Below are 12,982 nucleotides of genomic sequence, written 5' to 3'. Positions count from 1 at the left end.
TGGTAGATTGTCTTTTTTGAGTTCTGTGATATTGTTTGTGAAGACATGATTGAATGAGTCTGCTAGTTTCTGTTGGTTTGTATCCTGACAGAAACTTTTTTGCAATAAAATCTTTTGCTGAAGTTTTCTTTTTTCGAGTTACTTATTCGATGAGTGTAGCCCATGTTTGCTTAATGTTGTCGTTATATTCCATGAATTTTTGAAAGTAGTAGTCTTTTTGCCCTACGAATTTTTGTTGTTAGTTGATTTCTTGTGTTTTTGTATAATGTTTGCAAATGTGTGTTACTGGGTGACTTTTTTAGTTTTTCCTTAGATTTTCCTTTGCAGTAATAGAATTTAGCATATCGCCATTTATTCATGGAGAATTCTCTGTTTGTCTCCTCGTTTGTGTAGGCTTTGTTGTTTTTTTGTATATTTTTGTGAACTTTAGTTGAAATTCTCATATAATGTTACAGGATCATTTATTTTAAGTAGGCAATTCCACTCTGTATTTTTTACAAGATTGTCGACAATGCTCTTTAATATGATTGAGTTTTGTTGACTTTTGTGGTTGAAGTTGAGCCAAAGTAGTGATCGATAATTTTGGCGTTAATTACTGATGATGTATATGTATGGATGGGAGCACGTATGTTGATATGATCAATGCATGACTGTGTTAGTGAATTGTTGAGTATTTCTTCTCTTGTTGGGAAGTTAATGGTAGGGTTTATGTTGTACTGACTTAGTACATCAAGGTATGTGTTAGTGGTTGAGGAAGGGTGATCAAGAGTATTTATATTATTGTCTCCTCTTAGGATGAGCCTATGTGTTGTACGGGGTTCGATGCCGCTTAGCCATGCTTCTAACTCATGCAGAAAGCTGAATGGATTATTATCTGGGGGGGGTCTGTATATTATGTTTATTGTGTATTTGATACTGTTTCTGGCTATTTGTGATTTCCAAAATTAGTGCTTCCGCATGTTCGAAATGAGTTTGTTTTTCAGTCACATTGTAATTTACTCTTTGATAAATGCCACGATACCACCTCCTCTTTTGTTTGGTCTACATTAGTGACTTTTGGTAATTATTAATATTGTATGCATAAATTTCTGTGCACATTTATTGCAACTTCGGTCAGTATTAGCGAATCTAAGTTTATCAAAGTGTAGTTGAGCAGTGTTATCAAGGAAAGCCAGTTTTTTAATATACTTCTTACGTTTGTGTGTATGATAGTGAAGTTGGTATTGGTGGAAATGTTGTCTGACGATTTCTTCAAAGAGTCAAAGACTTTGAAGTCTATATTGTCTGACTGGATATGTCCACCTATATTTGAGGTCTCCATGGTTTTTAAGTGATTTCTAATCATGTTCATAGGGATATGAAGAGTTAGTGTTTCATATTGGTAGTCTTTTTAGGTCGGGTTCTTTTGCAATTATATAAACTCGGAGTGTTTTCATTCTTTCTCATAAATATCTGTGGATCCTTAGTCCACAGGAACTTGTAGTTTTTTCTCTGTTTTTGTCTTCCTTGCTTGGAATAAAAGATTTTTAAAGTATGGAGTCCAGTGTTCAGATATATAGATTAGTGTTGGGAGTTTCTTGTCAGTTAGGATCGATGTTTTCGGCCTTGTTTTCTTGTTTGCTGCAAGAATGGAGTCTCTCAGAGCTCGTTTTACTGCTGGTAAAACGAGCGATGATTAGCGGTTGTCTCTCTTTGTTTGTTTTTTGTGGGCCTCGATTAATAGAGGCGATGTCTGTGGTTGCGACTTGAATGCTAATTTTGCTGCCAATCAGTTGCATTATGTTGCTTAAATCTTCTGTCAATTTGAAGTTTTTTTTCTTTTTGTAGCATGTACTCCATTTGACACTTGAGTGTGTTTACCTCTTTCCACAACTCTTCGTTTTCGCGCTTGAGTGTGCCTTGTGTTTCTATCGCTACTATTAATTTTGTCTTTACTTCTCGCATGGTTCCTAACATTTCTTCAACTGTCATGTTATTGCATTGTATGTACTTTTCATACTCCTTGAATTTTTTGTTAATTTGTTCCATGTGTGTATTTAGCAAATCTTTAACCATAAGTTTGAATGAGTCTAAGTTGTCTGATTTTAGGATCAGGAAGGGACTTACTTTGATGTGCGTCGCTTTTCTTTGTTCTTCATTTTCTCACGGCATTGTAGACAGCGCCATTCTGTCCGTTTCGAGGCTCCTTTTGCTTTCCACGTGCTTTCTGAGATCCCAGAACATTGGAAGTGTTGTCTTCAGCCACATCCAGAACAATTGGCCCGTCCACTTCGTCGCTTAATGGCTTATTGCAGTTGACCTTCGCTGTCTCGGTAACCTTTGAACTTTCTTATCTTTAGCGCGACTTTTAAAATGGCGACGTCCTTTGATCTTTGTTGTTGGTTGGTGACAGCAGTTCACTATATGATTTTCAGCACACAAAATTTGGATATTACTTAGCCGATTTTGATAATTTATACGTCGCTGTCTTCAGCGTGGCTAGTGGAATTAAATAGCAGCACTTTCAAATTTAAAAACATGAGTTAAAACCGGAAGCAGCGGGAACACCGTGCGTGCCTCCGCCTGCCTACACAGCGCCCTCTTTATAATAATAATAATAATAATAATAATAATAATAATAATAATAATAATAATAATAATAATAATAATAATAATAATAATAATAATAATAATAATAATAATAATAATAATAATAATAATAATAATAATCGCAGCAGCAGTCTGTGTTGCTCAGTGGATGTGGTGCTTGGCCGCAGGAAGACTTGCTTTCGAATCTAGTCGGCGACTAGAAGAAATTTTTCTAAGCCTTTTTTTGACCGGTTTCCGAGTTAGTCGATCTCTGGCACGGCGAGCGGGATTTTTCGTCCCTTAAACTCAAGAAAATCGACCGTAGATTTCGGACTTTAAATACATTGTGTTAGAGCTAAGGACCACGAGATGGCGGCACTTGCTGAGCAGTCTCTGTTCACTGCGTAATAATTTCACAAGAATTCAACATCAACGAAGTAACCCCATATGACCTACAAAAAACGCCATTACAAAAGTTCATACTTTACGAGGTTACCTGACAGACTATTCTTGAGGAATCTGAATTGCTCTGTATCACCAGTCAAATTGTTTGAAAGCTATTTTCTTTTGACTGTGTATCAATTATGTGAACAAAATAATAATAATAATAATAATAATGCTAAGTTTCCTAGGTGACAAAAATCACATTTAGCAGTACAATGAGATTACCCCGGTTAGAGGCTGTCAATATAGATGTCGCTGGAAATTAGTTCCACAAGTACTCAATAATCACGAGTTGGAATTATTAGTGCTGCCATCTATTTAAGCTATTTCTCTATTTTTAAACTTTTAAAGTGTAGAAAAGAGGAACAAGTTGATACCTTTTCGTTTGTCTGTGGGTTGTTTGGTTCAGTGAAGTTATTAGGTATTCCCCCCCCCCCTTTTTATTAATGAAATAGTTATAAACAGTGTAATATCAGGAGTTGAACGTGCAGCAGTGTGCCGTCAGTATTGTGCGACAAGTTCTGCAACAAAATCGTAATGGAATATTATATTAGATCCAAATGTTAAGAAATGGGCCAGATAGATATCGAAGAACTTTTTGATTTACGGAGGTAAATTATTTAGGAAAGATCAGTAACAGTAATAAAAACTCAGACGTTTGTTTCAAAATGAAGCATTAAACATAGTAAACCAAATAGTGATCCAATTAAGAATAGTAAGATTATTAGTAAACTAATTGCCACTTTGTAACTTATAAAGTTGTGGTATAGTATATAAGTTATAAAGCTTTATATATATGTTAAAGATACCAAGTTATTTTAAACCTGGTTTTTACTCTATATATATTAATAAATGCATTTTTAACATTTAAATCATTTATAATAATAAATAATATAGAATTGGTACTTATAACTGACGAAATATACAGTACACTTCTCGGTTTAACTTGTAAATTGAGACTTCCGTACCACCACATTGATATACCATTCGATATTTGTGCTCAGTTGGAACACGCCAGTATTCCGATTGTCACTTGATGATTTTTTCCTCCTTCAGATTCTAGCTTACAGATATACTGTAGCAAAATAGATTACATAACTGGACCGTTTTTGTTATGCTGTTAAGAAGTTATCTACTAATTTCTTCTCTTCCTCATCACATCATTGATATTATGTAGAACATATTTGGTATACATGCTTAAACTGTTGCTGTGGTTTTCTGAATTTATTTTTATTTCAAGTACATATTTAAAAAGTTATTTATTTTTCTTACACTCCACATATTTTTGTTGTATGTTTGGAATACACTGCGGCTGCTTGATGCAGCAAGTGATTATCATCATCCTTTTCTTTTGTGGACTACCAACTGACTATCCAAACCACCTATTTTCAACAGTAGTTTTCACGTGATATTTTATTAGATGCATTAGCAAAAAAAAAACTTCATTGTATAAGCATTCCCTCTAGCTAATACATCACCTTCATATGAAATCTAACTAGGTTAATCAGTATATATTTGAGGGATATGCCAGACTAAATTTATTATTATTATTTATTTATTATTATGTGACACCTCCAAGGAGTACAAAGACTCATCGAGGGAGGGCACTTACTCTACAACTCTCCGTCTCCATCATTCAGTCCACCAACTACATCAAACTGCATCATCATCTACACCAACGGCATCTACTGCCAACCACCACCACTAATATTTTCACATACAATCGCAAACATCCATGCCCACGGCAGGATTCGAACCCACAGCCTTTTGGCTGGAGAGTGGATAAGCTAACCACTCGGCCAATCAGGCCGGAATGAAGAGGATTTACAAGTCTTTGGAAATCTAAATAGTTTGATATTAATAGGGCATGTGGCAGAGCAGAGTTTCACCACGTGCATCAAGAAAATGAGTAGAGGAGCTAACGGATATTTTTTGACTTTGTTTTTGTTGCTACTCTTCTGTTACTATTTGCAGAGCTCTACAAAGCAAGTAAAGTGAACAAAACAGAGCCACTGCATAGGAGTTTATCCAAGTCAGTGCTGGCAAACTGTAGGCCAGTTTTTGTAGGGATGTAGTGGTTGAAGGTGTTAGAGAGGTTGGTTAAAAATATAATGCAAAATTGGATTTACTAAATCTTTAGTTTCAGTAACCTACTTAATTTTTTAATAGACAGCTGTGTTTGATGCAGGAAATATTTAGAATACCACATAAAAAACACAATATATCCAGCATAGTCAGTTGGTATTACTATTACTATTATTACGGGCAACTCCAGGGAGTCATTAGACTCATCGAGGGAGGCCCCAAATCATATTCATCACAACTATTTGACATTCATACAGTATCTATCATACCTTGCCTTAAACTCATTCACTGTCACAGCATCCACCACAGACTCAGGGAGTGCATTCCACTCATTCACTACTCTAAAAGTAAAGAACCCAGCTCTAACACCTTTACTAACCACACTTTTGCCCAGTTTCCATGGATGTCCCCTAGTCCTCCCACAACCAGCCCTGTTCTCAAAAATATCTTCTGAATTAATTTTATAGAAACCCTTCAGTAATTTGAATGTCTCAATCATATCTCCCCTCCTCTGCCTATCAACCAATTTTTGCAACCCACAAATCCTCAACCTGTTCTCATACGGTTCATTCCACAGACCTGCTATCATCTTGGTCACTCGCCTCTGGATCCTCTCCACCTCCTCCCCATAAAGAAAACCTAGGTGACCAAATCTGAGCACAGTAGTCGAGATGGGGTCTTATCAAGGCTCGATACAGAGGAACAATAACCTGCTTGTCTCTGCTTGTCAACGTATTCTTCAGCAACCAAGTGATTTGATGAGCTGATTTGGCCACTTTTGCAATGTGTCCCCTAAATTTCAATTCCTTATCCACCAACACTCCTAAATCTCGTGCCTCATCAATTTCCTGGAGCACGGTTCCACCAATGCAGTAAACTGCTGCCAATCTTTTCACCCCAAAATGCATAACCTTACATTTTGCCACATTAAATTGACATCCATTCTCCTTAGCCCAGACCTCCAATCTATCCAAATCATCCTGCAAAATTTTGACGTCATCTGCATTCACTATTGCCCTACCCAACTGCGCATCATCCGCATTTACTATTGCCCTACCCAACTGCGCATCATCTGCAAACAAATGAACTGTTCCTCTCAGATCCTTTCCTATATCATTTATGAACAAATTAAACAGCAGTGGTCCAAGAACAGATCCTTGTGGCACACCACTAGTCACAGGCCGTCTTGTGGACTCTACTCCTGAGTAAACCACTCTCTGATATCTCTCCGTCAACCACCCTCCTTTGTGCAGTGGAACTATTTTCCCCTCTTTCCACCCCCTTGGGACTGACCCAGTCCTGAGGCTCAAATTAAACAAAATGGTCAAGGGCACTGACAATTCTTTGGCCGCTTCACGTACGACACGAGCTGGTATACCATCCAATCCCACAGATGTATTGACATTGAGGTTCTGTAATAGACTAGTTACCTCTACTTCATTCATCACAATTCCAGTATAAGCTGTTGGTTCTTCCGTTCCTGCAAAGTCGCCACCTGGATGATATACTCTTGCAAAGTGCTCGCTCAGTAATTCCACAATATCGACTGATTCGGTTACCTCCCTACCCTCAGCATTTTTTAAGATCATTCTACCATGAGCATTTTTCCTTTTACTTGCAACATATTGAAAAAACTGTTTGGGATTCTCTTTAGCCTGTGTGGCCAATTTCCTTTCGTAATCTGCTTTTGCTTTTTTTACCACCCTTGTTACCATCCTGGCCTGAGCTTTATACTGTTCCTGCGCCTGATGGTCACCTTTCTCCTTAAATTCCCTCCACAATTGTTTCTTTTTTTGCAGCTCAAGCTTAATAGTGTTATTCATCCATTTAACCCCTACTTGATTTATTATTCGGACTCTTGGTATACAGTCAACCATTGCCTCCTGCAAACAGTTCTTAACCACCTCCCATGCACTATCAACATCCAGCCCTTGCAGTTTTACATGCCATGGCATTGAGCCAAGCACACACCTAAGCTTGTCATACTTACCAGCCCGGTAATTCCACATGTACCCTGTCTTAATTGTAAATTCGACTCCTTTAGCCACCTCCCAAGTCATGACCTTATGGTCACTCTCACCAATTGGTGGCAACATGGTCATGTTTGTTACAGCTACATTCTCGGTTGCAATTACTAGGTCCAGCACTCTCTGCCCCCTGGTATTTTCCATACTTGATGTTAGGATGGTTGGCTTATAAAAGCCAGTAAATTGTGCATAGAATGATGCTTGAAAGAGAATAGTAATAGATACTGTACTATGGTAATCTGTTGTTGAGCTTATGTTTATATCATATGTTGATGATATCAAAAGCAACCAATATAGCCAAAGAAATGGAAGACTACAAAATTGAAATATTGGGAATGAGCAAGACAAGATGGAATGGACAGGGATTGATTCATTTGAGTTCAGGAGAAACAATCTTACAATCTTATATGCTGGAATCAGATGAGGATAGTGCACATGCAAAAGGAGTGCCAATAATGATGTCCAGAAAAGCAAGAGAGCTGCAATGATAGAATGGGAACTAATTATAGAAAGATCATAAGAGCAAGATTTAACTCAAGATTCTATACAGGGACAATTATAAATGTATATGCACCAACTAATGATGCAGATGAAAAAGAAAAATATGAATTTTATGATGTATTACAAAAAACAATAGCTGACACAAATCCTAGAAATAAAATTATAGTAATGGAATATCTAAATGTTAAAATAGGAAATGATCTTACAGGTAGAGAAATGATAATAGGAAAGAAGGTATAGGATGTATAGGTATAGGTATATAAATGAAAATGGAGAGATGTTACTGGATTTCTGCATGGCAAATGAATTAGTAATAGGAGGATCTTTAAGCATAAAAATATACATAAAAGTAACATGGACAGATGGAAAAGCCTATTACCAAATTGATCATATAATGATACAAAGAAAATGGAGATCTCTTTTGAACGCGAGATCAATGAGAAGAGCAACTGCTTATACAGACATACATAAAGAGATTAAGAAAAATGCAAGAAAAAATAAGAGCTTATTGAAAACCTGCTATGAAATGGGCAGAAATTGCAGCTAATAGAGGTGATACCAAAACGTTATATAATATTACAAGAACAGTGACAGGCAAGAAAAGAAGAGAGATGTTATTAGACAAACAAGAAAATAAAATAAACAATTAAAAGAAAATAGAAGGATGGGTAGAATACTTCAAAGCAGTAATGAATAGTGAAAAACCTGAAAAAAGAAATTCAAATACCAGAAAGAAAAGAAAAAAAAATATTAAAAATAGACACCAAAGAAATGAGGGGGGAAAAAATACAAAATGCACTTAAAAATGGAAAAGTGACTGGTATAGATCTTATAACAAATGAACTATTAAAAGCAGATATAGATTTAATGGTGAATATACTCTACCATTTCTTAACTAAATATGGATGGAGGAAGAATGGCCAGATGAATGGAATATTGGGTTACTGATCAGAATACCAAAAAAAATTTAATTGATTGCAATAATTGGAAAGGAATATCATTATTAAACACAAGTAAAATACTAACAAGAATAATTTTAGAATGAATAAAAAAAGAAATAGACCAAAAGCTAAGAGAAATACAGGTAAGATTTAGAGCCAGAGGTCATGTATAGATCAAATAGCAACACCAAGAATAATAATAGAGCACTCAATAGAATGCCAGTCAAATCTTTATATCAGCTTTGTTGATTTCAAAAAAGCTTTTGACATAACAATATGAGAAGCAATATGGAAATTAATATCATATTATGGTACACCATGTAAAATTATCAACATAGTTGAAAAAATTTATGAAAAATATAAAATACAAATCATACACAATGCAGAACTTTTGAAAAAGTTTGAAATAAAAACAAGGCTGCATTCTCTCCCCAAGAATATTTCTTATATTGTAGATTGAGTTATGAGAAATGCCATGAAAAACGCAAAAGGAATACAGTGGAATTTTTAATAGAACAGGTAGATGACCTTGATTTTGCAGATGATATATGTTCCACATACACAACATATGAAGGCAAAACTAATAAAACTCATTGAAGAAGCCTTGACTGTTGGATTAAGAATAAATAAAATGAAAACCAAAAATAATGAAAATAAATAATAAACAGAAAGAAGACAGTACTGAATGGTCAAATTTTAGTAACAGTGGAGAACTTTAATTACCTAGGATCAATAATAAATAAACAGGGAGGAGCAGAGGAAGATATAAAATCTAAGAGAGCACAGATAATTTTTAACGTGTTAGGGAAAATATGCAGATAAAAGCAAAATCAGGTTATTTAATACAAATATCAAATCAGTTCTATTCTATGCATCAGAAACATGGACAAAAGCAATTAGAAAAAACTGCAAAGCTTTATAAATAAATGTTTAAAAAGAATTCTACAAATAAAATGGCCAGAAAAGATATCCAATAAAGAGTTATGGCAAAAAACTAAACAAAAACCAATGATGTACAGTGGTACCTCGCAATTCGACACTAATCCGTTGCCGAACTAATGTCAAATTGTGAAACTGTCGAATTGCAGGACAATATTTCCCATAAGTCTATGAAAAATAGATTAATTCGTTGTCAGATCCCCCCCATCCCACTCCCCCTAATGGGGGAGTGGGAGAGAAATACACTATATTATTTACTTCATTTTACTATTGTATAACTCACTAAATTACAAAATACAGTATTGTATACACAATACATACAATCTATTGAGCCTTAGATGTCTCGTCTCCTCTTTGCTTGAACAGGGATGAGGAACTGATCAAGGGTGAACTGTCTCTCTCTCTTTTTCAAGATGATTTTGAAGTGATGCATGATGGTCTTGTTGAACAAGTCTGTCATTCTACTCACGTCAGCAGTGTTGGAGTGCCAGTCCAAATAAACAGACTGCACCTTCTCCCAATGGAATAAAATTTCTTTAATGGCAGCTGTTGGCATCAGCCCTTTTCGCTTGCCATCCTCTTCTTCAGGTGAAATTCCTCTCTCTCTCTCTCTCTCTCCTTTATTTGCTGTTCTCTGAGTTCTTCCAGTCAGTTCTTCATTGTGATCCTTCACAAGCTCTTCTACATCAGCCTCATCAACCTCTTCTATGTTGCCTCATCAACCTCTTCTATGTTGAGATTCTCTGCCATCGAAATGATCTCTTGCATGGTCGCAGCTGCTTGGTCTGCACTGTTGTCATCCTGAGAAAAATTAGGAATGAGTTTCTTCCACAATGCACAAAGGGTTCTTTGTGTCACTCCATCCTAGGCAGTTTTAATAAAGAAAATGGCATGGAGAATGTTGAACTTGGTCTTCCAGAAGTCCTTCAGTGTCTTGTCAGAAGAGTGAGTCATGTCGAAAAGCTACAAAGCTACAAGACTTTGAGAACAAAGCCTTGGTGTAAAGTTTTTTAAAACACGCAATCACTTCTTGATCCATGGTTTGGATCAGTGACGTCATGTTTGCAGGCAAGAACTGGATTTTGATGAAGTCAATTTCAAGAATGTCCTCTAAGTCTTGAGGGTGGGCACTAGCATTATGAAGGATCAACAGGTGCTTTCAAAGGCAAATTGTTGTCAGTGAGGAACTTCTTAATGCTCGGGGGCAAACACCTCAAAAATCCAATCTTTGAAAACTTGTTGGTCTACCCAGGCTTTTGAATTAGATTTCCACATCACTAGCAGTTTGGACTTAATGATTTTCTTCCCAAAGCACCAAGGATTTTCTGAGTTGTAAACCAGAAGTGGCTTTAGTTTACCCACTTGCATTTGCTGTCAATAACAAAGTAAGCCTATTTTCCATAGGCTTATGTCCTGGGAGCTGCACTTCTTCTTGCATGATGTAAGTTCAATTTGGCAAGTGCTTCCAAAATAACCGTTTCATCCCTGTTAAAAATTTGCTGTAGCAGGTAGCCTTCTTCCTGATTAAATCTTCAAATTTTTTCACAAACTTTTCTGCCGCCTCTTTATCTGCACTAGCAGCTTCCCCCTGTCTGAGAACACTATGGATGCCTGTTCTACCTTGGAATCTGTGAAACCAGCCTTGACTTGCTTTGAATTCCTCAGTTTGATCTGAGGTACATCCTGGAGTTTTCTTCTGCAATTCTTCAAAAATTAACCTAGCCTTCTCACATATCATTGCCTGTGTTACTGGATCTCCCTTCCTCTGTCTTTCTCTAATCCAGGTGATAAGCAGCTTTTCCATCCCTTCGTTGGATGAAGATCTATTCTTGTCAGAAATCTTCATTGTACCAGCAGACACCCTAGTATCCATAATCTTCTCTCTCTTTCTGTTGCCATAGTTGACTGAACACCATATTCTTGAGCTACATCTGTAATTGCCTACCTTTCTGCACTTTATCTACAATTTCTTTTTTCTTCTCTATGCTCGACCAAGTGTGCTTCTTTCCTGAATTATTCCTCTATTCACTTCTCTTTGGACCCATTCTTAAATTTCACTCAAAAAAATAACTGCGGATGCACAAAATTTTTACTTTCTGAAAAATGCAGAATTGAAAATTTGCACAAACAACACGAGCAAACACCAATGCAGCCCAACAAAAATGACAAATAACAAATGGCATCACAATTCCATGCACGTGCATGCGCCTGCCCACGAAATTCAACTGTCAAATTGCGAGCACCACTGTATGACATCAATCAGAGAAAATGGAGGTGGATAGGGCATGTACTAAGAAAACTTGAAAAGGACAAAGTCAAACATGCATTGCAGTGGAATACATAAGGAAAGAGGAAAAGAGGTAGACCAAATTATGTTGGAGGTTTAATGGATTTTTTACAACACTCAGAAAGAATTAAATTAGAATTTAATACTCCTATATTTCGTCCTAGTCACTAGAACATCTACGGGGATTACAAAAACAATTAATGTAACATGCACACAAAAACTTACAATACTCACAATACCAGTATTGTAAGTTTTTGTGTGCATGTTACATTAATTGTTTTTGTAATCCCCGTAGATGTCCTAGTGACTAGGACGAAATATAGGAGTATTAAATTCTAATTTAATTCTTTCTGAGTGTTGTAAAAAATCCATTAAACCTCCAACATAATGTCCTCACAGCACTTAAGCCTCTACACAAGGTAGACCAAAGGTGAGCTTGTGGAGAGGAGTAGAAGAAGATCACAGAAAGATTGGAAAGATCTGGACACAGGTGAAGAGAGAGAGAAGCACAAAACAGAGTAAGATGGGAGATCCTTGGTTGACATCCTATGCTCCCAGTGGAGTGAAGAGGAATAAGTTATAGCAGGGTGCTTGTTTTTTCTGACTGATGTTCAAAATAGTATTTTGTGAATTTTGTATATTAGTGCTGTCATTTTGAGTGATTTTTTTTTGTAGAAAGGTACTGCTTTTAATTATGTTAGAAGGCATGTGTTGATTTTATGAATTTAAAAGGTTTGGTTAATTGTCGAGCCTGAGACATTGTAGGATGTAGTGGTAGCACCAGGTGTTGTAGTATTTGATGTTTTATTGATATTAGAAATGGTAGTATGTTAATTTTACTGACTTTAAAAAGTCATGTTACTTATCAAGGACTATAGGCCTGAGATACTGTAGGATAGTGGTGGTTCTTGGTACAATTGTGATATTTTTGATATTTAGGTATGTGTGCTTAGGTTGAGAAAGTTTGTAATGAGTTTGTGTTTGAAGGTATTTAATCTGAATGAAACTTTAGTTGCAGTTGTTTTTGGTATTCAAAAATTATGATATTGGATTATTTTAGTGTATCAGGTGTTTTCTTTTATTTGTAGTTATTTCATTAATAAATTATTAATGTTCATGTTTGTTATTAACATTCTTTGTTGATTTTATTTTTCTTAGTATTGATTAACTGTTTTAAGGGAATATGTGTT

General features: G+C 36.0%; 1 protein-coding gene across 1 annotated transcript in view; it reads left to right on the top strand.

Moving 5' to 3' along the window:
• Positions 1 to 3,415: 3,415 nt before the first annotated feature.
• Positions 3,416 to 12,982, top strand: part of LOC150092339 (lipid droplet-regulating VLDL assembly factor AUP1-like) — a 168,862-nt gene continuing 159,295 nt past the window's right edge. The window contains exon 1 of the mRNA XM_090415036.1: positions 3,416 to 3,623. Within this exon, the coding sequence (XP_090271162.1) occupies positions 3,583 to 3,623 (41 nt within the window). The 5' untranslated portion in view covers positions 3,416 to 3,582. The remainder of the gene's footprint in view (positions 3,624 to 12,982) is intronic.

The sequence above is a fragment of the Typopeltis vanoorti genome, chromosome 26, assembly GCF_054136105.1.
Source record: "Typopeltis vanoorti isolate ZY-2024b chromosome 26, IOZ_Tvanoo_1.0, whole genome shotgun sequence".
Lineage (NCBI taxonomy): Eukaryota > Metazoa > Arthropoda > Arachnida > Uropygi > Thelyphonidae > Typopeltis > Typopeltis vanoorti.
The sequence above is the reverse complement of the archived record's forward strand: the minus strand, read 5'-3'. Positions and strand labels throughout refer to the sequence as shown.